At 41.4% G+C, this 27378-nt stretch overlaps 1 protein-coding gene and 3 long non-coding RNA genes across 5 annotated transcripts in view; 2 read left to right on the top strand and 2 right to left on the bottom strand.

Annotated features, from left to right (window-relative positions):
* Positions 1–1595: 1595 nt before the first annotated feature.
* LOC120812804 (Wilms tumor protein homolog) overlaps positions 1596–27378 on the bottom strand; it is a 26097-nt gene continuing 314 nt past the window's right edge. The window contains exons 1-8 of one of the 2 annotated variants that reach the window (XM_040169020.2): positions 26734–27378; positions 22591–22713; positions 20706–20808; positions 6439–6538; positions 5145–5289; positions 4576–4665; positions 4027–4119; positions 1596–3737 (exon numbers count right to left, since the gene is read on the bottom strand). The exon at positions 26734–27378 is cut by the window's right edge and continues 314 nt beyond it. In XM_040169020.2, coding sequence (XP_040024954.1) covers positions 3616–3737; positions 4027–4119; positions 4576–4665; positions 5145–5289; positions 6439–6538; positions 20706–20808; positions 22591–22713; positions 26734–27214 — 1257 coding nt within the window. In that variant the 5' untranslated portion in view covers positions 27215–27378 and the 3' untranslated portion in view covers positions 1596–3615. The remainder of the gene's footprint in view (positions 3738–4026; positions 4120–4575; positions 4666–5144; positions 5290–6438; positions 6539–20705; positions 20809–22590; positions 22714–26733) is intronic. The other variant, XM_078097766.1, reaches the window with a different exon arrangement.
* On the top strand, positions 12683–14060 carry LOC144391183 (uncharacterized). Its single transcript, XR_013455067.1, has 2 exons — positions 12683–12785; positions 13385–14060. It is a non-coding gene; the product is annotated as an uncharacterized LOC144391183 (long non-coding RNA).
* Positions 15523–16893, bottom strand: LOC144391181 (uncharacterized). The gene is made up of 2 exons (XR_013455065.1): positions 16771–16893; positions 15523–16171 (listed from the first exon to the last, which is right to left on the bottom strand). It is a non-coding gene; the product is annotated as an uncharacterized LOC144391181 (long non-coding RNA).
* On the top strand, positions 17734–18738 carry LOC144391178 (uncharacterized). Its single transcript, XR_013455063.1, has 2 exons — positions 17734–17836; positions 18438–18738. It is a non-coding gene; the product is annotated as an uncharacterized LOC144391178 (long non-coding RNA).

Below are 27378 nucleotides of genomic sequence, written 5' to 3'. Positions count from 1 at the left end.
CAAAGGACTCCAGCGGCAGGAGGTTGGGACGAAGATGAAACACCAAAACACACACACACACACACACTTACGAGATGAGAGATATAGGCCTTGTCCGACAGCTGAGATATAGCACGAGAGCCCTGGGGAGTTTCAGGGGATTTCCACCGAGGGAATCGGACACGCTGTCTGATTTACACTAACACTTCACAGTTCACAAGAGAAACATTGCTGTATCTGTCTTTCTCCATCGCTGCCTCATCCGCCTTTGTTTTTCAGTTTGCTGCTCTCTCTCTCTCTCTCTCCACATAAATACTGCGTATTTTAAGTCGTTATTGTTTTGATGCATGTGAGTGTTGTTGACTGTCATCTCACGGATGAAATTAGCCTTAAAAAAAAGGATTGTCATAAATTATTTAGAAGCTGACGGTCACTTGGGCAAAATATATATTTTTAAAAAGGCATATTTTAACTTAACAAATAAAGGTGGAAATACGAAGAAATGGGATGTGAAGGTGAAGGAGAGGAGCTGAAAGAAAACACATTCATTTTTATCAGTTTCCTGCTCTGCCCTTTTTTTTATTCACTGAGCCAAGGAATGCGATGAGGAATCTGGTGAGAGATAAAGGCAGGAAAGCGGATTGTACTTCGCTGCAGTGTGTATGTGTGTGTGTGCTGATTGTGCAACTGTTTTTATGTACTGCACTTTTTTTCTAATTTAAACTTTGTCCCTTTGTCTTGTCGCTTATAAACCAGCTCTTTGAGCAGTATGATCCTGTATGGTCACAAACAACTGTACTGTACAGCATGTAAAGGGAGGAAAGCTTGGTCAAGGTCAGCTGATGTAGGCCAAGTATTTGCACATACATGCAGGGCTGTGGAATGTTCCATTGATGGAATCGTACACAATGAGGCCGACATTATTTAGTGGATCTCCCTTTCTGTGTGCCAGGGTAAAAACACTACTGCTTTTGGGTTTTTTAGTTAGGACACTAACAACGAATGAATAATGGGTGACTTAAGACGAGACAGGACAGGCAAAAAAACACATTGTTTTTCATGCATGGGTCAATTTTGAGGTTTGGATCTACTTTACTATCACGTTTTCTTTCCTCACTTTGTGTATTTTGTAGATTTCTCACAAATTAAATGAAAATGAAATGAAAATGCCTTGATTGCCTGTTTTCAGAATATCCTCTCAACTAGGGATGTTTCTCTGTCATAAGAAAGTGTAAGTGTAATTTTAAGATATAGGTTTTCTCATAACATACTTCTTTCAGCAATATCCACTTTTTTACAGAGGGGTTTGTTCATATATTATTTATAGCCTAATGTATACTCATTTATCATTTTTTTTTACTTATTATATTTTTCTGAATAGACATGGCTTTATTAAATTTCTGCTCTTAGAAATCGGAAGTTAGGTAAATCAGCACATGTTTAATAAGAAAATGCAGCGTTAGCATATTTAAGCATGTTCTGAAAACGATGAATGCAATATATAATCTCCTTAGTGTTAGTAATCAGCTCAGTGTCAACCAGATTTTATGGTTGAATAGTTCAACCAAGTCACGTCTACTTCACATCAAACAACAAAGAACAAATAAAAGACCACAGAGGCAAACCGATGCTGTATGAAAAGAGTCACAGTACATTTAAACAGAGAGAAACCATAATCATGTTCATGTTTCATCTCACACGTTTCAGTACAAAATGATTCACTGACATTTGCTGTTTGATGACTCAAATATTGATACACATGAAATACAGAAAAAATGAAAAGTACAAACACTCCCTGGAGCCTTCCAGAGACACTTCTAAGACACATCAGTTTGGTTACATGTTTTTCCCCGTGGAAAGAGTTCAGTTCCCACGTTGAAGTAGTATTATTTACATCTTGACCATAATGTCCCGGCCACAGAGCCAGTTCGACCAGACATATTTTAGAGTCTAAAACACTGCCAAAGTCCAGCAATATTTACACACCGCAGAGACAAGAGACTCCTGAGACCGCTGCCAGAACAGAAAAAATAAATCCAATCCTGCCATTACTCAAAAACAAAAAATACTTCTTTTTTTTGTATTTAAGTTTGCAAATATATATTTCAATGCCAACCTGACAATAAAAAACAGTGTAGGTTATTCTCTTACTTTGATGTTTTGAAATCAGACCCAGGATTATCTTTTATTGTGAGGGTGTGAAAACGCGATACAGCAGAGAGACTGAGTGGACCTCGCTCCCTTTAAATCGTTCCAGTGAGAGCAGTTTTTGTCCACAACAAAATGATAATAAATTAGCCTTCCCTAAGTTGTTCAATATAAAGATTTATTGACAGCAGACAAGCTTGAAGGTGTACAGGCATATCTGACTTTTGACGTCGCTGTTCACACAGGGCTAATAACTGGGGACAAATGTAATTCTACATTACAATGTTTTCTCTCGCGAAATTACACTTTTTTTGCAGTTTTTTCTGGCTTCTGTTTTTAAAATATCATTCAAATGAGCATTTGTTTTTCAAAGGATAAGTGAGGTGAGCTTTCTCGGTTAATGACTACGAGTGAAATTGAATGACGTAATGCTTCATCGACACCCTAACCGCAGAGGAAAGCGCACCGCTATTGTCCAATCCTCATCAATCAGCGCTGGTGACGCGTGTGTCTCAATAACAATTAACAAAAGTTGCCCTTTTCTTGCACTGGTCAAAATCAGGTCAAGGTCTCTTCCCACTGCCACAAACCCAGATGCAGTGGCCCTCGGCTGTGGTCCAAAAAACAGCATGAGCAATGAGTCCTCTGTTGCACTGGGAGAATTGTTCGTCGCCTACAATAAACATGGGCTCTATTCTTCATCTTCATCTACTGACACCCACATACAAACGTTTTACTTTTATTTACACCTGTTTGAGGAACATTTTCTGAAACGAATGCTTAAGCCTTTAAAAACAGAACAAATCTCATAAAATATATGATTGTGACCCATTTTATAACATCTCCAGTGTCAGTGGAAATAGTCCCAGCATTTTGGGGGTGTTCTTTTGGGGATTGTTGAGACGGTGAGTTTGAAGGTCTATGATGAGACATCATCATCGCATACTGCATAATAACACAATTAATAAGGATGTTACAACTTATTATAATAACAGTCATGTAATTACTAGAAATACAATGTGATACACAAGGGCTGTTTGCTTCCATGTATTGGATTGGCCCACATGACATAAAACCAAATATTGCGTTAAATTGTTATAAAAGCCAAGTCATGTTCAGCCTTTTTTTGCCAATAAACCTCCACTTTATCAACACAGTGACTCCAGTCAATGCACAGCAGTAGTGTCTGTCCTTTAAGGGGTTTGTTAACAAAACGTATGGATTATTGGCAGCCTTATCCTCTAAATCTCACACCGTCTAGAGATCAATTTGCACTTGTTTAGCTTGTTATGTAGACTGTGCTATGTCATTTCCCAACAACTATTCTTTTTTACCTTTTAAATAAAATTAAAAATTAAAAAACCCAGGCTGGTTTCTGGAGGACAAAGGTGATCACCAGCTGTTTAACTAATAACCACAGACAGAAGGTAAAAGAAGATGAAACCGGGGTGTTTTAATTTGAAACTGGGACACGGCCTGACAAAAGACTCAGATGGTAAGCTGGAGCTTGGTGAGGTTCCTCTGGTGCATGTTGTGGTGTCGCACCAACTCATCGCTCCGGGCAAACTTCTTCTGGCAGTTTGGCCACCGGCAGTTAAACGGCTTCTCGCCTGCCAGAGAGAGAGAGTTGGGGGGAGATGCACAGGATGGAGGAGGTAAGGGAGAGGACGGCAGTGAAGAGAGGTGGCCGGATGGAATAACAATGAAATAAAGTGAAAAGAAAAGGGGGAGAATGAGAAAAAATGTTAGAATATTGTGCTGATCATAGCAGATAATGGACTTGCTGCAGTCACGTAAGAATAAAAACATGTTGACGTGTCAACACTGTGTTCTAAAACTACTACAATTGTAATGTAAACATCAAATGAATGAAGAAGAAATGGAAAAATGTTTACGCACTTGTTTTACCTGTATGAGTCCGGGTGTGTGTCTTAAGGTGGTCAGACCGAGAGAACTTTCTCTGACACGTCTCGCATTGGAAGGGTTTAACTCCTAAACACATGTACAGTATGCATGCACGCACACACACACAAACAAACAAGTCCAGGTTCACACACACACACACACACACACACACACACACACGCATACAGAAAACACATGTTCAACATCACACACACACACACACAGAAAAATACAGTAGAGCAGAGGTTGCAGGGAAGCCATTCCAGACCAGCTCTAACCAACTTCATCTGAGGGAGGGTGGGGTATTTGAGAGGAGAGGGGGGGGGGGGGGGCAGAGGGGGATGCGAGGGGGGGGGGGGGGGGGGGGGATCAGTGTGGTCACTATTGTCCACAAAATGCACTGTGTGCTTTCAAAGACTGCATTGTGGCCACAAAACGACAGTCATGCAATTGGAGGTAGAGAACAAGTGGAGGGAAGAGCCAATACAAGGAACTGAAAGAAAAAAGGAACGTCAGAGACCGACTGAGGAAAACTGATCAAACCTGTGTGTCTCCTCTGGTGTCGTTTCAGCTGGTCAGAGCGAGAGAACCTCCGTCCACAGTCTGTGAACTCACACTGGTAGGGTTTCTCCCCTGGACAAGACAAATTCAGATGGCACCATTAAATACAATTAAATGTAAAATGATCGCAAAAGGAAGTCTGGTTTAAATGTCAGCTACTTTAAAGCTACTAAGAGCAACTTTCGTATGGTGTTGATCTTGGCGGCCTCCGTGGACAATAGTGGGCGCGTTTCCGAGCCCCAGTGTCCCTTTAGAAAACTATTGGTGTTAGCTGGCATCTGTTAGCTTAAGCAAGGGAAAAAAATACTCCGACTTTCACAGAGTCATCTCTCTCACTCAGGAACCTCTTTAGAATCACAACACCGCTGAGGTAGCAAACCATTTGTGAACGTAGGGAGCTGCAAGTAGTACAGATAAGGTGGAAACATCACCAAAGAGACCCCTTTAGTTCCTTGATGGCATCACCGGGACACACACAATGACAGCTGTCATTATAGTTACATAACAGATAGAACGTGACAGCACGCGCTCCTGTGGCCTCTTGACCTCACCTGTGTGTTTGCGACTGTGCATCTGCAGGTGAGACAGCTTGAAATAGCGCTTGTTGCATCCTGGGTAGGCGCACATGAACGGACGCTTCTCGCTGCTCTCTGAGCGCACTATGGTCGGAGCGATGCTGGGCACCCGTCGCACATCCTGCACACAAACACACCGAACAATTTAAAGCCAAATCACTCAAGGCAAAAATGAACAGAGCCACACCAGTGACTGAACCAGTGAAATGTAATTTCACTGGTTCAGTCAGTTAAATTCAGTTAAATTTGCCTCGTGGGTAAATAAGTGCACATGATCTGTCTGGCTCACGGGGATCATTATAATAAAATGATCATATATTCATTAGATGGAAACTAGCAGTAAAATGACCCCCTGCCCAGAGGGAGCTGTTAGTCACGGCCTTTTAAACGGGCCGTGCTTCCACAGCGGGAGAAGAATAACGGGAATACCACCATGGCTGATTTCTACATATGCTCATCTGCCTTTTGTAAATCCACTAATGCACGCATTTGATTTATAGCGTCCGGGGCCATGTGATTGGCCGACAGTAAAACATACTAATTTAAATGGAATATGAAGTAGAAATAATAAGCAGAGCAAAGCATCACTTTGCTACTCGATCTGTCCACTCAGACCCTAAATTAGACTCCCAAAAGCCAAAAGAGCTTGTTTGTTCTTCTCTGTCTGTGTCGGACCTCCTGTGCGGGTTTCCTATTTGGATCCAACCCTTTTCTATGAGCAGAAGAGGGAAAAAAAACAATGAACAGGAGTGAATGATGATAAAACGAATGATAAAACAGCACAACTCCAACCCCCCCCCTCCCTCCCCCCAAAAAAAGAATGAAAGCTCCCATTAAAAGTCCTGCTGCGAACTAAGAGCAGGTCTGGAGAATCTCTGCCTCCTGTCCTTTAGAGCTGCTGACAGACAATAATTAAAATCTAATGATTTATTAACATGCTGATCCCTGTAGGAAAACTGAATCCTTATCCAGTCTGCATGGGCCTGTGTGTGTTTAGGTGTGTGTATTCCTCCGCTGCTAATGGATTTGTGGAAAAAGATTCCTCTTGGCCTTTGGAGTTCCCTTTTAGAAAAAGTCTGTGTGTGCTACGCGTATGTGCGTGGAGGAATTTATTTGTGTGTGTGTTTTTAAATCTCCTCTGCTATATTTCCTCTTCACATGGCCGGGCTCATTGCACCAGGCTCACTACTATCAGGCTCTCCTTCATTTCGCTGATTCAGAAACATTTGAAAGAAATCATGTTCTCTCTCTCGGTTGTTGGGAGTCGTACCTGTAGGCCCCTGAAGACTCCGTGTGTGTGTATGCGGTACTGCGTGCTGCAGCTGTACAGCATGGGGGTGTTGGGGTCGCTGTCGTAGCCCGTCGCGTGGCTGCCACCACAGAAAGAGAAAACAGTTCATTTTAAAAGTATGAAAAATCAACATGTGGTTCTTATTCAATTAAAAAAATCTTCTACTCTAAATTTGGTTGCACTAAAGGATTTTAGGACTAATCCTGTGTAGAGTCACACACAACACACAAGTCCCTAAATCAGGATCCAGTGCGGATCATCATATCGTGCAAACGGAAACCAGTCATCACATTTATTTCCTGCAATCACATTGATCCTTTGGAAATAGTCAAAGCTGTGTTCACCTCCCATATTCCCATTAGGAAATGTTCAGTCATGGAAGTGTGTATCATCTAGCACATGAATCAACTTTCATCTTTGCTTATTGACTAGTGAGGCTGATCTTTTCATTAACAGTCCAAAACCCTAGTAACAAAGCAGTAAAAACTGAATAATTTAAAATGAACTTCTTCTAACAACCATAAAAAATTCCCTGGTGCCCATATGATTGACCAATTGGACTAATTATTTCCCCATCATCTCTCAGAGAAACATGGAGTGACGTGTAAGGAAAACATCTTTTAATATTTCCCTCTGACCTAAAAAGCAGAACAAACCTGGCTCTGTGGGCCACAGCTGCAGTGTTGCCTCTGTCATGTCCTTACGATAACACACAGAGAAACAGAAAGCTCTTGTCTATGAAATGTGTTTTATTTCAGTCTGTCTGAGGAAACGAGGAGGAGTTTTGCATCCCGTGCTGCCACGATGGGAACGCATAAGGTGCTCTTTGTTTCCCTCACTACCTTCCACGGGCGGGAGGCGAGACGTCGGTGGCAGACCAGTTTAAATCACAATGCTCCTTTATCTCATTCAATCAATCGGCCATATTGCGAAAGCAGGTCATGTACTAGTTAGGATGCCTTATTCAGGACACACTCGAACACCTTCATCTCCAGCCAGGTGCATCATAATGACCAGGCAAGGTGATGCACAGCTAATACAACCAAGCATCCATATTTACTACTATATATACTCGAAGTGACTTTGTTTTTTGGGGCAGCGTTAGGTTACGAAAAACTAAATGAGGTTTTGGCAACAAAACTACGTCATCAAGTTTAGGAAAACTGTCACTGGTTTCCAGCACCTGTATCTTTAGGTCCTGGTTCATTGAGCCCATCCGTCTCCCCAAAAACCCTTTGCTCAATTTCATGACCGAGCACATGATGGCTGAACAAACGCAACTTACACAAGGAAAACTATTAATTAAGGTATAAGTGAGAATATAATGTAATATATATTTCCCCCACAGTTCACAACTGTTTAACTTTTTTAATTGGTAAGAAAAAAACTCCTAGTTGACTCCACTCAAAGCTCAACTCCCCTAACGTTACACTTCCTCTTCCTCATCTCCTCCTCCTCGCCCCATCCCTCTTTATCTCGCTGTATCCCACTGACTCCTTGCTACTCCCTCACACCTCCCCAGAGAGTATGGAGAGTTACAGAGAGAGGTCCTTGCCATAGACCAAGGCCACCAATATGCACCTCTTTCTTAAGAACTTCTCAGCACTCATGAATAAGAAAACACAAACATCTTTAGGCCTGGAAAGCTATCAAAATCTAATTGGTATCCACTCATCTCAATATGATCAGAAGGACCAGAAATATTCTGATATCTGGATGCAAAACAATCTTCCTGCTCGCTATACCGGTCCTCTGCACACGTCCCCTGCAGACACGCATTAATCTGCTCGCCATGACGAATGGGTGTTGGCTGTAGATGCTGACCGGCCTGCAGCAATGCAGGTCAAAATGACATGAAGTACAGCGTTCTACTGAATACTTCTCGCTTTCAGCTCTGTGATCAGGGGATGCTGATATCGCTGCGATAATTCCAACTGATTGTTAATGTGTGTGTGTGCTTTTAATGAATCCAATGTTCCGCAGACTCTGCATGAGTTTGGAAGTTCTGAAACTTTACTAAAACTTGAACACAATGGTGTGTGGCTTGTACCCTGCTCATTACGCTGTGGTTATTCTACAGTACAGAATGGGGAACGCAGCCAGCAGACCCGGTGCTTCTGCTGAAGCACTGTTGGATCGAAGGCTGATTTAGAAGTAATGATCCATGACATTTTCAAATAATTATGCATCTGATTTCCTTCTCTACCGCTGCCGCTTCAAATGGCCCAAGTGTGTGACAATAGGTCTCCCCTGGGGGAAAAAACAGTACAGTTGTACGCTCCAGCGCATTTTACTTTATTTTGAATTATGTATTTGCTTAAAAAATATGTATGTCAATAAACAACGTATAAGACAAATGTCACTAATAGCATTATTACAAGTCTTTGTGCTCGTTTTGTATAGATGCCGCAATAATTCCGCTACTGCAAATTAGTTTGGCAACAAAACAACAAACAACAACAGTGACAAAGCTAGAATGTTAAGCAGATACATTGTTTACGGTGTTCACTATATCAGCTTAGAATGCTAATATTTCCTAATCAAACAGTACAAAGCCAACAGTCGAAAGGTCCCACTGAGAGGGTTGGTATTCAAATTTGTACTAGGGGCAAGATTTCACTACCAAATTGTTTTGGTGACCATCCAATAGTTGTTGAGGTATTTTACTCAAAAGCACAAATTTGTGTGTGTGTTTATTAATAACACCTCAACACGTTTTCGTTTCACGTTGTTCCAGCGTGCCGAGCAGATGGCCTCCAGAGTAAATACAGTCCTGTTGGTACCAGGCTGCAAGATTAGTAAAACTGACTCAACTCATATGAGTCTTGCCAGCCCCACTAGGCCAGTGTGTGTGTGTGTATGCTGAGCCGATATCAATTATGACTTTCGGGACAATTTGTCTCCACCCCACATCTTGCTCTTGTTCGCCCTCGCTCTCCCACACACACACACACACAGAAACCCAACACAGATGTTCCTTCTCTTCTGCCATTGTTGGAAAACACTGTCTGTGCTATGTTTCAGTTAGACACATAACAACAAACAAATGTGTTTGTTTGTTCCATTTGGAAGAGGCTTATTAAAACCTGTGTGCGTATGTTTCTGAAAGGGAGATTTCTGTATATCTGCCGTTTCGCATGGTCTAGTTTTGAGTCCAGTGGTTTTAGTGGTTCTAGAATTATTGCTAATATGTTCATATTACGTAACAACATTGTTAATATTGTTTTACAGAATGCACTTTTGGTTCTGCTGTGCGGGAAGAGGAGGGAGGAAACATTGAGGCTGGGTGTGGCTGTGGGGGCCACGGCTCTATGAATTATCTATTAATTTAGATCTCTGTGTCTGAACTTGGCTCTTTTTTGTTGTGTGTGTCAACAGACCTCATTTTCACAGTTTGTCTGTCGGAGAAGAGTCAAAAAATGCAATGACTGTTTAGCTTCCTCCGTCTCAGAGTCCTGGTGGCGTTCATGCAGCCTCAGCGGAACACCGCGGCGGCTTAAAGGAGCGCTTGAAGATCAGAGCCATCGTTCTGCAATCGGGGGGAAAATCACGTCTCCCAAGAATAACGTAAATGAGAATGCAGTTCATGGGTGGACTGTGTTGTCTTTTTATGAGAAGTCCAAATATCTGCTTTGACGAACGGTACCCGCCACAGCAGCAGCGCATAAAGAATCCCAGTGAGCACAAGACGTAATTTCAACCTTGAAATATGGTTGAAATCGGGTTGAAATGAGGTCTGAACGTCTAAGACCTCAATGATCCAGAAAAATGGGCTAGAAACACAGAATTCTAAACTAACCTGTCCATGTTTTTTCTGCACTTTTAGTCCAAAGTTTATTTCCCTGAAATATTAATTTATTTTTGTATTGTTTTAATTATGAAAAGTGTTGTTATATGTACAGTGTTATATTTATAATAAATGCAAATTAATAAAAATGCTCACCGGGGGAGTTGGGATAGTATACCTGAAATCAGTTGCGTCTCCCTCATACTCACTTGAGGATTCTTTGTGTAAAGGGAGTCAAGAGTGCACAGAATACCCCTCAATTGCAGATTCCTCTGGTCAACATGTTTATTCAATTCAAATCATTTTATTTTGTTCAGCTTTGCAATCTGTAAACATGCAACATCCTGTCCCAAGAGAAGTAGGTGTGTAGAGTATGAATGACTTAAAGATGTACAGTGCTTTCAAATCCTTTGACAGAAATTATTCTAATATTGAGAGTAGTAAGCCAGGTGTAAGGCAGGAACACTGCAGGCACAACCTCCATCAGATGTAACCTCCGTCAGATGCAACCACCACCCACAGAAACCTGTGAGGAGGGAAAGCACAAAGACTTCAAGGAAAAGGCAAAGTTGGTCATTTGGGTTTATGATGACAGTAATAAACTAATAATAATAACAGCCGCAGGTGTGTTAGGACCCTAATTTATAGATTGTTTACTTATTACATTATAAACAAGATAACAATTCATCTGCAACTTATGGTATTTCTGGAGTAACATTTCCAGGTATATCACACAGTATCATGCTTTAAGCACGCAGTAACTTACAATGTGTTGGCCCTCTTGTTTACAGAGCACAACTTGTTGAATTCAGCCCTTCACCCTTGCAATCTGTATTTAGCCCCCATTGCTTTAAAAACGTATTTCAATGTGAAATGCAATAATATTTATGGGTACAGCAACAACCTAACGCATTAGTAACACCAAACACACGAAAAATATTCTGGGATGTTTACTTTTGGTCCAGGTCATCATGCTGCACGCTAGCATGCTCCAAGCTAGCAAGCTAACTAGCAAACTACCTGCGCTAACGCTAACTCGCTTAACAAAAAGGGCCGTCTTTCCCGTATAGGGTGGGCAGCACAAGTAAAACAACCAGTTATAGTTCCAGGTGTGCTTCATCCAAACACTCCCGTACTTACAGAGTAGTGGAGCCGGTAGTCGTGGTTCTATCAGCCCGTTCATGTCGCTCTGCTGCCGTAACTTCGCTTCGTGCTGCGTCCGCTCGGAGCTCTGCAGGCGTCTAAGAACTCGCGCATGCGCGTTACAGATGTGAGCGGAGTTACGTGTTTACAAGTAATGTTTGAACCTGCCCGCATTATTATTCCTTAAACGCATCTTCTTAACAGCACGCAGTCCGTAGTTTCATATTTATGACGTTTTAAGTGAAATATTAAATACGTTGAAATTACGTCTTCGCGTAGACCAAATTTCGCCGACCAGTTCATAAATTATTATGAAAATCTTAATGTTAATATCGTCTCTCTTTCAACCTTACGTTACAACATGACACATTTATCAACAAATTGACGTTTTCTGGCACGTTGATGTTTTATCCCATTTTTAGCCGGTTGAAAAGACGTTGAAATGAGGTCTTAGACGTTCAGACCTCATTTCAACCCGATTTCAACTATATTTCAACGTTGAAATTACGTATTGTCCTCACCTGGCCGTTTCTTACGGATTGCCTCAGTTTTCTTTACAGTTCAAATAAATGTGTGACTAAAACGTCATAATCGATGTTGATGTTCAGTTTATCAATCTGAATTTGTTATAGCCAGAGACGCTTTGGGGACATACTGTAGTTTTTGTTCGGTGTGCAAATGGTCATAACGTCTATATGAAACCAACCCACACAGACTCAAATCTTTTTGTGCGAGTCGGTTCAACCGGACAGTCGTTGGTTGGCCTACCGAGTTAATAGATTCGGTCACCGGTTCGCGATGGGGGATATAGTCGCTCCCATACGCCTGAATCGGTGGATCGGTTGATCACAAACAGGCAGAGACCGTGCCCAGTGAGCACAAGACGTAATTTCAACGTTGAAATATGGTTGAAATCGGGTTGAAATGAGGTCTGAACGTCTAAGACCTCATTTCAACGTCTTTTCAACCGGCTAAAAATGGGATGAAACATCAACGTGCCAGAAAACGTCAATTTGTTGACAAATGTGTCATGTTGTAACGTAAGGTTGAAAGAGAGACGATATTAACGTTAAGATTTTCATAATAATTAATGAACTGGTCGGCGAAATTTGGTCTACGCGAAGACGTAATTTCAACGTATTTACTATTTCACTTAAAACTTCATAAATATGAAACTACGGACTTCGTGCTGTTAATAAGATGCGTTTAAGACATAATAATGCGGGCAGGTTCAAACATTACTTGTAAACACCTAACTCCGCTCACATCTGTAACGCGCATGCGCGAGTTCTTAGACGCCTGCAGAGCTCCGAGCGGACGCAGCACGAGGCGAAGTTACGGCAGCAGAGCGACATGAACGGGCTGATAGAACCACGACTACCGGCTCCACTGCTCTGTAAGTACGGGAGTGTTTGAATGAAGCACACATGGAACTATAACCGGGTGTTTTACTTGTGCTGCCCACCCGATACGGGAAAGACGGCCCTTTTTGTTAAGCTAGTTAGCGTTAGCGCAGGTAGTTTGCTAGTTAGCATGCTAGCTTGGAGCATGCTAGCGTGCAGCATGATGACCTGGACCAAAAGTAAACATCCCAGAATATTTTTCGTGTGTTTGGTGTTACTAATGCGTTAGGTTGTTGCTGTACCCATAAATGGTATTGCATTTCACATTGAGATACGTTTTTAAAGCAATGGGGGCTAAATACAGATTGCAAGGGTGAAGGGCTGAATTCAACAAGTTGTGGTCTGTAAACAAGAGGGACGACACATTGTAAGTTACTGCTACTTAAAGCATGATACTGTGTAATATACCTGGAAATGTTACTCCAGAAATACCATAAGTTGCAGATGAATTGTTATCTTGTTGATAATGTAATAAGTGAACAATCTATAAATTAGGGTTCTAACACACCTGCTGCTGTTATTATTACTAGTTTATTACTGTCATCATAAACCCAAATGACCAACTTTGCCTTTGTGCTTTCCCACCTCACAGGTTTCTGCGGGTGGTGGTTGCATCTGATGTTACGTCTGATGATGGTTGTCCCTGCAGTGGTCCTGCCTTACCCCTGGCTTAGTAATCCACAATATTAGAATCATTTCTGTCGTAGGAATTGGATGTACTGTACATCTTTAAATTGTTCATACTCTACACACCTACTGCCTTGCTGTTTTCTCCTCAGGTTTCTCCTGGTTGAAGGTTTTTTACATGTTGGGGGTTTTAGGACAGGATGTTGCATGTTTACAGATTGAAAAGCTGAACAAAATAAAATGATTTGAATTGAATAAACACGTTGACCAGAGAAATCTGCAATTGAGGGGTGTTCTCTGCACTCTGACTCCCTTTACACAAAGAATCCTCAAGTGAGGATGAGGGAGATGCAGCTGATTTCAGGTATACTATCCCAACTCAAGTGACTCACAGCCACATCTTGTTACAGAATCTAAAAATGAAGTTCAACTGATTCAGAAAAATGGTCTACAAACACAGAATTGTTGTTGTTGAACACAGAAATGTTGTTTCTGCACTTTTAAATCCATAGTTAATTTCCCTGAAATATATATTTTATTTTTGTATTTTTAATTAGGAAAAGTGTTATATGTATAGTGTTATATTTATAATAAATGCAAATTAATAAAATAATGTGTTTGTCCTTGTTAAGGGCTGTTAACATGACAACTGTGACTAAGTATGTAACTTGTACGTTTCCAGCGAGCAATTTATCCGTTGAAACAACGTTTAAAAGACGTCTATGGCCCGACGTTGAAAAGACGTTGCAAATTGGTTCAAAAGTGAAAGTTGTTTCAACGTCTATTCATAGACGTTGAAAAGACGTCTACGTTTAGACCACATTTCAACCAGCGAGCATTTCAACGTTGAAAAGACGTTTAAAAGACGTCTATGGCCCGACGTTGAAAACACGTTGCAAAATGGTTTAAAAGTGAAAGTTGTTTCAACGTCTATTCGTAGACGTTGAAAAGACGTTCGCGTATAGACCCGTTTTCAACGTGATTTATAATATCGGTGGTAAACTTACAAATGTGGACGTAGTTTCTTTTTAAACATCTAAAATAATGATATAGCACACAAGAGAGGACGAAATATTACCGTATAAAAAATCACGTTGAAATGTGGTTTAAACATAGACGTCTTTTCAACGTCTACGAATAGACGTTGAAACAACTTTCACTTTTAAACCATTTTGCAACGTCTTTTCAACGTCGGGCCATAGACGTCTTTTAAACGTCTTTTCAACCAAAAAATGCTCACTGGGTGTGATTACAGAGTCATGCAGTAGCCTGCGGTTACGTTCTCCTTCAGTAGCTGGTGCGGTCTCATGACAGCCCGTAACAAACATTTTAGCCTACTCAACATAACTACCAAGATGACGTGTATTTGTATGTGATGTCAGCTAATGTAGCCTATGAATTCCCAGTGAGCATTTTTTGGTTGAAAAGACGTTTAAAAGACGTCTATGCCCGACGTTGAAAAGACGTTGCAAAATGGTTTAAAAGTGAAAGTTGTTTCAACGTCTATTCGTAGACGTTGAAAAGACGTCTATGTTTAGACCACATTTCAACGTGATTTTTTAATACGGTAATATTTCGTCTTCTCTTGTGTGCTATATCATTGTGATGTTTAAAAAGAAACTACGTCCACATATGTAAGTTTCCCACCGATATTATAAATCACGTTGAAAACGGGTCTATACGCGAACGTCTTTTCAACGTCTACGAATAGACGTTGAAACAACTTTCACTTTTAAACCATTTTGCAACCTCTTTTCAACGTCGGGCCATAGACGTCTTTTAAACGTCTTTTCAACGTCGGGCCATAGACGTCTTTTAAACGTCTTTTCAACGTTGAAATGCTCGCTGGTTGAAATGTGGTCTAAACGTAAACGTCTTTTCAACGTCTATGAATAGACGTTGAAGCAACTTTCACTTTTGAACCAATTTGCAACGTCTTTTCAACGTCGGGCCATAGACGTCTTTTCAACGTCTTTTCAACGTCGGGCCATAGACGTCTTTTAAACGTTGTTTCAACGGATCAATTGCTCGCTGGAAACTTACAAGTTACATACTTAGTCACAGTTGTCATGTTAACAGCCCTTAACAAGGACAAACACATTATTTTATTAATTTGCATTTATTATAAATATAACACTATACATATAACACTTTTCCTAATTAAAAATACATAAATAAAATATATATTTCAGGGAAATTAACTATGGATTTAAAAGTGCAGAAACAACATTTCTGTGTTCAACAACAACAATTCTGTGTTTGTAGACCATTTTTCTGAATCATTTGAACTTCATTTTTAGATTCTGTAACAAGATGTGGCTGTGAGTCACTTGAGTTGGGATAGTATACCTGAAATCAGCTGCATCTCCCTCATCCTCACTTGAGGATTCTTTGTGTAAAGGGAGTCAGAGTGCAGAGAACACCCCTCAATTGCAGATTTCTCTGGTCAACGTGTTTATTCAATTCAAATCATTTTATTTTGTTCAGCTTTTCAATCTGTAAACATGCAACATCCTGTCCTAAAACCCCCAAAATGTAAAAAACCTTCAACCAGGAGAAACCTGAGGAGAAAACAGCAAGGCAGTAGGTGTGTAGAGTATGAACAATTTAAAGATGTACAGTACATCCAATTCCTACGACAGAAATGATTCTAATATTGTGGATTATTAAGACAGGGGTAAGGCAGGACCAGTGCAGGGACAACCATCATCAGACGTAACCTCCATCAGATGCAACCACCACCCGCAGAAACCTGTGAGGAGGGAAAGCACAAAGGCAAAGTTGGTAATTTGGGTTTATGATGACAGTAATAAACTAATAATAATAATAACAGCAGGTGCGTTAGAACACTCATTTATAGATGGTTTACTTATTACATTATAAACAAGATAACAATTCATCTGCAACTTATGGTATTTCTGGAGTAACATGTCCAGGTATATTACACAGTATCATGATTTAAGCAGCAGTAACTTACAATGTCTCGGCCTCTTGTTTACAGAGCACAACTTGTTGAATTCAGCCCTTCACCCTTGCAATCTGTATTTAGCCCCCATTGCTTTAAAAACGTATTTTCAATGTGAAATGCAATAACATTTATGGGTACAGCAACAACCTAACGCATTAGTAACACCAAACACACGAAAAATATTCTGGGATGTTTACTTTTGGTCCAGGTCATCATGCTGCACGCTAGCATGCTGCAAGCTAGCATGCTAACTAGCAAACTACCTGCGCTAACGCTAACTAGCTTAACAAAAAGGGCCGTCTTTCCCGTATCGGGTGGGCAGCACAAGTAAAACACCCGGTTATAGTTCCATGTGTGCTTCATCCAAACACTCCCGTACTTACAGAGTAGTGGAGCCGGTAGTCGTGGTTCTATCAGCCCGTTCATGTCGCTCCGCTGCCGTAACTTCGCCTCGTCCGCTCGGAGCTCTGCAGGCGTCTAAGAACTCGCGCATGCGCGTTACAGATGTGAGCGGAGTCACGTGTTTACAAGTAATGTTTGAACCTGCCCGCATTATTATGCCTTAAACGCATCTTATTAACAGCACGCAGTCCGTAGTTTCATATTTATAACGTTTTAAGTGAAATATTAAATACGTTGAAATTACGTCTTCGCGTAGACCAAATTTCGCCGACCAGTTCATTAATTATTATGAAAATCTTAACGTTAATATCGTCTATCTTTCAACCTTACGTTACATCATGACACATTTGTCAACAAATTAACGTTTTCTGGCACGTTGATATTTTATCCCATTTTTAGCCGGTTGAAAAGACGTTGAAATGAGGTCTTAGACGTTCAGACCTCATTTCAACCCGATTTCAACCATATTTCAACGTTGAAATTACGTCTTGTGCTCACTGGGTTTACACAAACATCTAACCCAGTGAGCACAAGACGTAATTTCAACGTTGAAATATGGTTGAAATCGGGTTGAAATGAGGTCTGAACGTCTAAGACCTCATTTCAACGTCTTTTCAACCGTCTAAAAATGCGATGAAACATCAACGTGCCAGAAAACGTTAATTTGTTGATAAATGTGTCATGTTGTAACGTAAGGTTGAAAGAGAGACGATATTAACATTAAGATTTTCAGAATAATTAATGAACTGGTCGGCGAAATTTCGTCTACGCGAAGACGTAATTTCAACGTATTTACTATTTCGCTTAAAACGTCATAAATATGAAACTACGGACTGCGTGCTGTTAATAAGATGCGTTTAAGACATAATAATGCGGGCAGGTTCAAACATTACTTGTAAACACGTAACTCCGCTCACATCTGTAACGCGCATGCGCGAGTTCTTAGACGCCTGCAGAGCTCCGAGCGGACGCAGCACGAGGCGAAGTTACGGCAGCAGAGCGACATGAACGGGCTGATAGAACCACGACTACCGGCTCCAATGCTCTGTAAGTACGGGAGTGTTTGGATGAAGCACACCTGGAACTATAACCGGTTGTTTTACTTGTGCTGCCGACTCGATACAGGAAAGACGGTCCTTTTTGTTAAGCGAGTTAGCGTTAGCGCAGGTAGTTTGCTAGTTAGCATGCTAGCTTGGAGCATGCTAGCGTGCAGCATGATGACCTGGACCAAAAGTAAACATCCCAGACATTTTTGTGCGTGTTTGGTGTTGCTAATGCGTTAGATTGTTGCTGTACCCATAAATATTATTGCATTTCACATTGAAAAAAATACGTTTTTAAAGCAATGGTGGCTAAGTTGCATTGCAAGGGTGAAGGGCTGAATTCAACAAGTTGTGCTCTGTAAACAAGAGGCCGAAACATTGTAAGTTACTGCTGCTTAAAGCATGATACTGTGTAATATACCTGAAAATTTTACTCCAGAAATACCATAAGTTGCAGATGAATTGTTATCTTGTTTATAATGTAATAAGTAAACCATCTATACATGAGTGTTCTAACACACCTGCTGCTGTTATTATTATTAGTTTATTACTGTCATCATAAACCCAAATTACCAACTTTGCCTTTGTGCTTTCCCTCCTCACAGGTTTCTGCGGGTGGTGGTTGCATCTGATGGAGGTTACGTCTGATGATGGTTGTCCCTGCACTGGTCCTGCCTTACCCCTGGCTTAATAATCCACAATATTAGAATCATTTATGTTGTAGGAATCGGATGTACTGTACATCTTTTAAGTTGTTCACACCTTCTTCCCTACTGTTTTCCCCTCAGGTTTCTCCAGGTTGAAGGTTTTTTACATTTTGGGGTTTAGGGGATAGGGTGTTGCATGTTTACAGATTGCAAAGCTGAACAAAATAAAATGATTTGAATTGAATAAACACGTTGACCAGAGGAATCTGCTCCGTGCACTCTGACTCCCTTTACACAAAGAATCCTCAAGTGAGGATGAGGGAGATGCAGCTGATTTCAGGTATACTATCCCAACTCAAGTGACTCACAGCCACATCTTGTTACAGAATCTAAAAATGAAGTTCCAATGATTCAGAAAAATGGTCTACAAACACAGAATTGTTGAACACAGAAATGTTGTTTCTGCACTTTTAATTCCATAATTTATTTTCCTGAAAAATATATTTTATTTCTGTATTGTTTTTAATTAGCAAAAGTGCTGTTATATGTATAGTGTTATATTTATAATAAATACAAATCAATAAAATAATGTGTTTGTCCTTGTTAAGGGATGTTAACATGACAACTGTGACTAAGTATGTAACTTGTACGTTTCCAGCGAGCAATTTATCCGTTGAAACAACGTTTAAAAGACGTCTGTGGCCCGACGTTGAAAAGAGGTTGCAAATTGGTTCAAAAGTGAAAGTTGTTTCAACGTCTATTCGTAGACGTTGAAAAGACGTTTACGTTTAGACCACATTTCAACCAGCGAGCATTTCAACGTTGAAAAGACGTTTAAAAGACGTCTATGGCCCGACGTTGAAAACACGTTGCAAAATGGTTTAAAAGTGAAAGTTGTTTCAACGTCTATTCGTAGACGTTGAAAAGACGTTCGCGTATAGACCCGTTTTCAACGTGATTTATAATATCGGTGGTAAACTTACAAATTTGGACGTAGTTTCTTTTTAAACCTCTAAAATAATGATATAGCATACAAGAGAAGACGAAATATTACCGTATTAAAAAATCACGTTGAAATGTGGTCTAAACATAGATGTCTTTTCAACGTCTACGAATAGACGTTAAAACAACTTTCACTTTTAAACCATTTTGCAATGTCTTTTCAACGTCGGGCCATAGACGTCTTTTAAACGTCTTTTCAACCAAAAAATGCTCACTGGGCAGATTCGACGGTGCACGGTTACATTCGGTCTCGTTCAGCAGCTCGGTGTGCGGTTGACACGGTCTTGGTCTCCACGGTCTCTTCCGGTCATTTACATAGCGTGCACCGCATTTGTTAACGAGTAGGCTACACACGATTTCTAACCCATAGAAATATTCTGCCTAACTCCTAGATGGGAGTTGTGAATTGGTGGACCTAACCTAGCCTACCTAACTTGCCGTTAATTTTCATTCTGCAAGAGTTCGTTAACTTCTCAGTTATAGTGCAGGACAGGTCACCTCATGACTTAAATACGGTGCACTGCATTATAAACAGTTGTCATGCACAAAATAGCCTACTGCAAAGTGGTGTTTTGTAAACACAAACATTAAATAGCAAAATTATATCACAGCGTTTTATTCGATGCACTTATACATACAACGGCTCATGGGATTGGCTCTCCACGTTATTAGTACAGCATTCAGTAATTGAGACGCTCTCACGGTCACACCGCAACCGTGCTTCCACAACACTTCAACAACTCGGTTCAACTCGGTTGTTACGGTTCTTTTCTTCTTTTGTTTCTTGGTAGATGACTATCTATGTAGTATACCGCCACCATCTGTACAGGAGTCTCTTTAGGTTAAGTCGTGCGCAATCAAGGTAGCCCATTTCCTGATTGATTCTACCATCACTCCAGTGGAGGCACTAATGAGCTAGATTAGCCTACTACACACAGAAGGAGTGGTTGAAAACCGGAGTGAGTCGGTTCATTGACGTTTGGCACCCGATTCTCCCGGTTCAGGGACACGAATCGGGTTATTTAACCGGCTCTTCGGTCAGTTCGTCAACACTAGTGGCAGACAGACCTGAGCTGAAGGTGAACATCCTGTTTGAGAACGGTTGACGTGGGAACAATCAACAATGGTCTCTGAAACTATTCCAGAATTGTTTGTGTGTGATGAAAATAGATCAGATATTATTTTTTCAGCAGACTGTGTGAAAGGTGTGTGTGCGCGTGTTACCTGTTGTAAGGGTTTCTCAGCAGCAGCGCCTGGCTGCCTGTGCAGGTGTCAGATGGCGTGTGGCATCCGTAGACAGGTGGAGGTACGGGGTACTGCTGCTCCGCTGCGACACACGGACACCACGTCAAACATGGTAACACGCACGCCACCCAGGGCTGTAGGGGAGGGTAAACGCACGTAAACGCCGTTTACGCACCTCTGGAATTTTGGAAATAGCGTTTACGCACCTCTAAATAGCGTTTACCCACCTCTAAGTGGCGTTTACGCACCTCCAAGTTCCCTGCGCCTTGTATTCTTCCGTTAGAATATTCCGAAATAAACTTGGTGGAATTTTAAAATAGCTAAGACTATGTTTCCTATTGTTGAACATATAAACGCCGTAGTCTGAATCATTTTCATCTGCGCTGTATTGTGGTCTGTGTGCATCCAATCAGTGCCTTGCGGCTGCAGCAGCGACACCAATCAGGATCCAGGAGGTATGTAAACACATACACGTTGTGGATTAGCCTGGTGGTCCCCAACCTTTTTTACCTCACGAACCGGTTTCATGTCAGACAATATTTCGCAGACCGGTCGAGAAGGTCCGACGGGAGGGTGTAGTAGTCGTTGCGGGCATGACCGACGGGGGGGGGCGGCACGGGGACGGGGACGGCAGAGGTCACGGCGGAGACGTTAGGACAAGGGACAAGGCACTCCCTAGATGAGGGCCACGGGGCCGCCGTGCAGACGCAGCTGTGCACTCGCACACTGGCTTTACATAGAAGTGTGTTGCTATTGGGAGCGACTCTGATGGTGATTGTTGTTAGTTGAAGAAAAGTGACTCCTAAAAGTAAAGATGTAAAATGCAAGTATTTTTCAAATCTGACATGATAGCAAACAGAACTGATGTACAAAGGCACCATGCAGCAGCCAAGCCACATTTTGGGTTTAGAAAAAAATGGCCGACAATGACTGACATCTGTTGTATTACTTTAAATTGCAATGAAGCACATTAGGTCGGACGTCGCACTTAACTGTGGAGATAGTGTGGGCTAGCTAGCGACTAAATCACAGGCTAAATGTGAATTATTGTGTGTTCTTGTGTTTTTTTCTTCAAATAGAAATTATTTGTATTTAAAAATGTGCCTTTTTTTCGCTATTCCATGTCCCTAGATGAGGCAGTGGCTAAGTCCAATCATGAATGAGCAAAGCAGACGCATCAGTGGCGAGCTTGTGGAATTCACATATAAATCCCATATTAATTGTTTAAATTAATTGTATAAAATTGTAAATTAGTTTGGTTGTAATGTTTTTAATGGTAGTTCAGGAAACATTTATTGCCATAATATGTCAGACGCACAAGAAATTTGACTTGCCGGTTGGTGCATAACAGCAGACAGTACGACAATGGACGACAAGACAACAGTGCACGAGGAATAAAATAAAATATAATGCTATGGGTTAGTAGTATACGGCTATGGGTTAGTTATAAAATAAAGGAATAAAAGTTAAAGTTAAAAAGTTTAAAAAAAAATAAATAAATAAATAAAGTGCATCAGCGAACAGAAAATGACAAATGAAAGTGACAAGTGAAAAGTGCCAAGTGTTGTGTGCAGTGTGAAGTTTTTTTTTTTTTTTCAGGAATCAACCTAGCAACACGTATAATAAACACTTAATATTTTTTTAAACACACAAATTCAAATGGATAGAACGAATGCATCGAAAGAATGGGCTAAAAGAATCCAAATTGTTGGGACATATGTCTCTACGGTGATGCTATGACAATTCTTTCTTCAGAATACTAATATATACATACATACATACATACATACATATATGTATATGTGACACTTTTCTAATTAACTGCCACTGTATTTCAGAGGAGAGAAGAGTTAAATACACTTACCCATCGTACTTTGCTGGGTTAAAGCGCCTTCGTGCTTGAATGAATGGTTGGAGAACTGCGAGCTGTGGTGAGTAGGAGTGTGACCGTAATTACCGGCTCCATCGAATGCGACCGCGCTGTAGCCTGCGACAAAGGGAACCAAAAGCCAGAGTCAGACCAAAGTCCATCAGGGGTTACACATTACCTCATTAACACTGCAGCCAATCCTCGAAGGACATTTTAATTTAGCTAAAGCTACACGTGCTGGTGGGTTTTTTTCCTTTCCACCTGAATTTTAAAAAATCTACTTCAAGACGATTTTGATGGCATTTGTGTTAGTTATCGTGTTACTTTTTATTTTTGTTATGATTTGGTTTTTCGTTTGTCTCATTCCCTGTTTATTATAACAAATGCGTAGTAAGAAGTCCCGGCTGTTTTACAGTGTACAAAGTGGAGCAGGAGATTTAGATCCGTTCAAAGAGTCACAATAGAGTTTGGTTGCTTCTCCACAGAAAACTAAAAATACATTTGCAACAATATAGTTTAAAACATTGCAGTAAAGTGATTATGAAGTTAATTCTTATTGTTTTTTGAGCCATCTTGAGAGATTAATTAACCAAATTAATTACTCAGGTAAACTTGTTTCTAAATTACCTGGATCCTATATCATTGATTGTCTATTTTCTCGTGGTTGGAAATTTTATTTTACAGCCAGTATGTGAACTTTGTCGCAAAAAGAAAAGTGACAGATAGATCAGAGAGATGAAAGGACTTCTTTTCTTTAATTTGGTTGTATCATCTCACTAGGGCACACACACACACACACACACACACACACACACAACATGGCTGACATCCCGGACCCAGACCCGACTCAGGACATAGACTGACCTACTGGGCACAATGCACACCCATCAATCACCCCCATGCACAGACACGCACACACACACACACACACACACACACACACACACACACACACACACACACACACACACACACACACACACACACACATAATCGCTATCTCTCACTCTCACATACATGCCTCATTAATTCAAATGCAGCACTCACTTTCCCCTGTGGATCATTGGGTGAGATGAGGGGGAAGGGCGGTGGGCTAAAAACCTCATTAAACATCTCCATTTATCTTCCACTCACCCCTGTCTGACACCTCTCTGCGCGTGTGTGTGTGTGTGTGTGTGTGTGTGTGTGTGTGTGTGTGTGTGTGTGTGTGTGTGTGTGTGTGTGTTTGTGTGTGGGTGTGTGTGTGTGTGTGTGTGTGTAGGTGATACCATAGTTGCCTTGAAGTCCAACACTGAGGAGACAAGCAATGAGGTCAATATGTAATTTGGAAAACCTAAAGTCTGGAAATACCACTAAAACGTTTCTAATTTTTTTCACAAACTGAAATAAAATGTTACTTTCGTCCTGACACCGTATTTATGAGAAATCTTTTTACTGGTTCTTGTGAAGCTCTACAGACCGGACGGTTTTGCATTTAAGAGCATTTCATTGTCTTCAGCAGGTTATCATGTCTTTGCTACTGTAAAAGCTTACTGAAGACCTGTAAAAACAGTTTTATCCCTAAAACAAATTATTCCTCCTCCAATAAATTACCAAGACAAGTGTTTTGTTGGCCCACAGCGACATGTGAACGCTTTTAGAAATATCCAGCTCCGGTATGAAAATGAATTCCCTCCTGCAGGGCCCTTACACAGTGACAGTCTGCGTGACCCTGTCCCGCTATCAGGCGCCCGCGTCCCGCTGTGAGTCTGTTTGTCTCTGCTCATCCAGCCACAGCGGGCAGCAGATAAAACAGGTTAGAGGTCGGCTCGGCTCTTTGATTGTAAAGTTATTGCGAATTATCTGCTTGATAAGCATGTTGTTATTAATTCGTCTGTTGGGAAAGCACCAACATATTTATTATGCCTGCACTAGAAAAGAACAGGAAATTGTGTGAACAAGCAAGAATAAGTAAATAAAAACAAAAAACACCAAATTTAACACGATTAAATTTAACTGTAGTTAACTGTAGTTAAATTTTACTGTGATCCCAACATGCGGTTTAACAATACCTTTTCAACGCAATTGAAATCCGATGACTTTGGAGTGCAAATGTGATGCTGCAGACTCTGATAATATATTAAAGCATTTACTCAAACTCAATTATCACAACGCAATTCAAAAACAAAAATTTGAAAAACTATGTAATGAGAGTTTATTTTGTAAAACAGCGTCTATGTTTTTTCATCTATTAAATGTGTTCAGTAACTGATACTTGATGGATCCTTTTTACAAATATGGAGATCTCTTTCTTAGAAAACACTACTATGCTGTACAAATGTGGAACAGTCTAAAATGTGAGAAACACCAAACGGATAAATTAGGATGAACTCAGCAATGCATCAATAACCTTTTCTTTTTTCCTTTTGATAACATCCGGGTAGAAATATATGTCCATATTCTCTGCTGTGTGATACCTCCTGTGTGATATGTTTTTAAATTAACAGTAAACTAAAAATCACCTCTCAAAACTGTTTGGTTGTATCTGAGCTTTAATCAGCTTGTGGTTTGTTGTTCAGCAGCTGATGTAGCTGTTTTCTGTTCATTAAGAACGATCTTTCTCACCTTATCATTTACAAGAGTTTTACATCAAATCCAGAGCTGGGAATAAGTTTATTTTTAAGTTGCACAACAAAAGAAGAATCATCACGGCAACTCAGAGTCAAAGAGAGTGTGTGTTTATGGTCGAGCTTTGTTATCTAAGGTATTAACGGTCCATCCACACTGAGAGCACTCAGCGTATCTTCTGTTCGGACGTTAACACTAAACTAAAAGACACCTTCATTTCCTGTGAATGTCTCAGCTGCATCTGCTGTTTACAAAAGCATGTTGGAGTCTACTTATTATTCAATTTTCATCTCCGTTTTCACCACGGACTCATGCGGTGCTGAAGGAAAGGGTGAAGTCAGGCCTCCGGTCGTCAAAGGCAACATCTCGGCCAGTTTGAACCAGGACATTGCTTCATGTTGCAGGTGCGAGTGTAAAGTGACGTAATGTAAGTCGCTTTGGATAAAAGCGTCAGCTAAATGACATGTAATGTATTGTAATGACGTGACTGAATCCCTCGTGCTTCAGATTCACGTCAGGTGATGGTTGATGGCTGACAGAAGTTGAAGTGGATTTAAGATAAAGTCCAATTAGTATTGAAAAGGGAACTTTTGTCGTCAACACTAAGAGTTTTGTGGAGGAAAGGAAGCCAAAAACTGCACAAAACGATATTTGTGACATATTTTAAGATTTATGGCCTCATTTGCCAACCGCTCTAGAAATTAAATTCCTTCTTAAAACAGTTCTCTTGAATATTTGAACATTCCCTAATGTTATAAGATTAACCTCGTTTTAAGCAGTGCATGTAGGAGCGCACATAGGAACATTTCAGGGCCAACGTGTTTAAGCAAGTAAATTGGATATTGTGTTTTTGTTAATTGTACAGTATTATATTATCATAGAATTTAAATTGAAATATTATTTTTGGATGTGTTATTTTGCCATCTTTATTTCCATTATTTTAAAACGCTGGTCTATTTTTCATTGCTTGAAAATATATTTAATTAACATCCATTTCTGCTTTTTTTAAAAGCTTCATGATCTTTTATTGGCCAAACGGTGCGATTTAAAACAACGGTTGGCTTTCACCTCCTACAGAAGTCCTTTTGGAGTTCTGTGCTGGCCCTCCCTCGACTGACTCTATCAGCTTGTCTTTCTTTCTGTGTGCCCACCCCCCGCCCCGCTGTCCCGTGCCCTTTAATGTGGATTGGTAAGGTGTTTACTTAAGCTTATCAGAGGATCAGCTGTAACGGCCTTTAGATTTACGATGACTGGTGTGAACAATACTGAGAGTCACGCTGTAAATCTGACGCCCGCTTTCCTCAGGACCTTTCTGAAGAACAAATTGGAGAAGAAAGAATTAAAGTTATTGGCGAATGAGTCCCCGGCTCCTGATGAGGCTGACTTGCCAAAACAGACCAACAACAAATTTGGCAGCATGGTCCGTATCACGGCAATGGCCTTCAAATTGACCCCAACACCAGGGGCCACATCGACACGGCCCTCGTTCCAATAAAGGCCGAAAGGCCTCAGACTTCCCTTGGGCCCTACCTGTCTGGTTGCGTCCCCCCTGCTGCGTGTCCATGCAGTTGGTCAGGTACGGCGGAGTGCTGAACATCCTCCCGGGGGGCTGGTGGTGGTGAGGTGCCGCCACGGACGGTGGCTGACTCGGGGGCGGCGGAGCCCCGAAAGCCCCGTACCTGCAGGCCCCGGTGCCGGTGAACTGGCCGGAGAAGTGGACGGTGAATGCACTGAGGCCGCAGTGGGGGTCGGCTTCGTGATGGTGGGGGTCACCGGCGGCCGCCCAGCTGGGCTCCTGCTTGATGAAGGAGTGCGGCCCCAGTGAGGTGTGCGGGGCGGTCAGGGAGGCGTGCGGCGTGGGCAGGGAGGAGTACGGGGAGGCGGCGGTGTGGAAGTCCAGGACGGGGGCCCACTGGGGGGCCGTGCTGACGGGCAAGGCCGGGCATCCGGGGCTGGGGCACGCCGGGAGCGGGGGCAGCAGGGAGTTCAGGTCGCGGACGTCTGAACCCATCGTGGTCCAGGGGAAAAAACTGGGATAGAGGTTGGCTATTTTTTAATCAGATCTGTCACGCCCGCCTGTGTTCGGCTCGCCCCAAAACCCAAATCAATCCTCGAGGGTCGAGAAAGTCTCTCACTGAAAGAACGCGTCTCCTCTATGGCCCTCTGGAACTGTGT

Source organism: Gasterosteus aculeatus, chromosome Y (assembly GCF_964276395.1).
Source record: "Gasterosteus aculeatus chromosome Y, fGasAcu3.hap1.1, whole genome shotgun sequence".
NCBI classification, from domain to species: Eukaryota; Metazoa; Chordata; class Actinopteri; order Perciformes; family Gasterosteidae; genus Gasterosteus; species Gasterosteus aculeatus.
The sequence above is the reverse complement of the archived record's forward strand: the minus strand, read 5'-3'. Positions and strand labels throughout refer to the sequence as shown.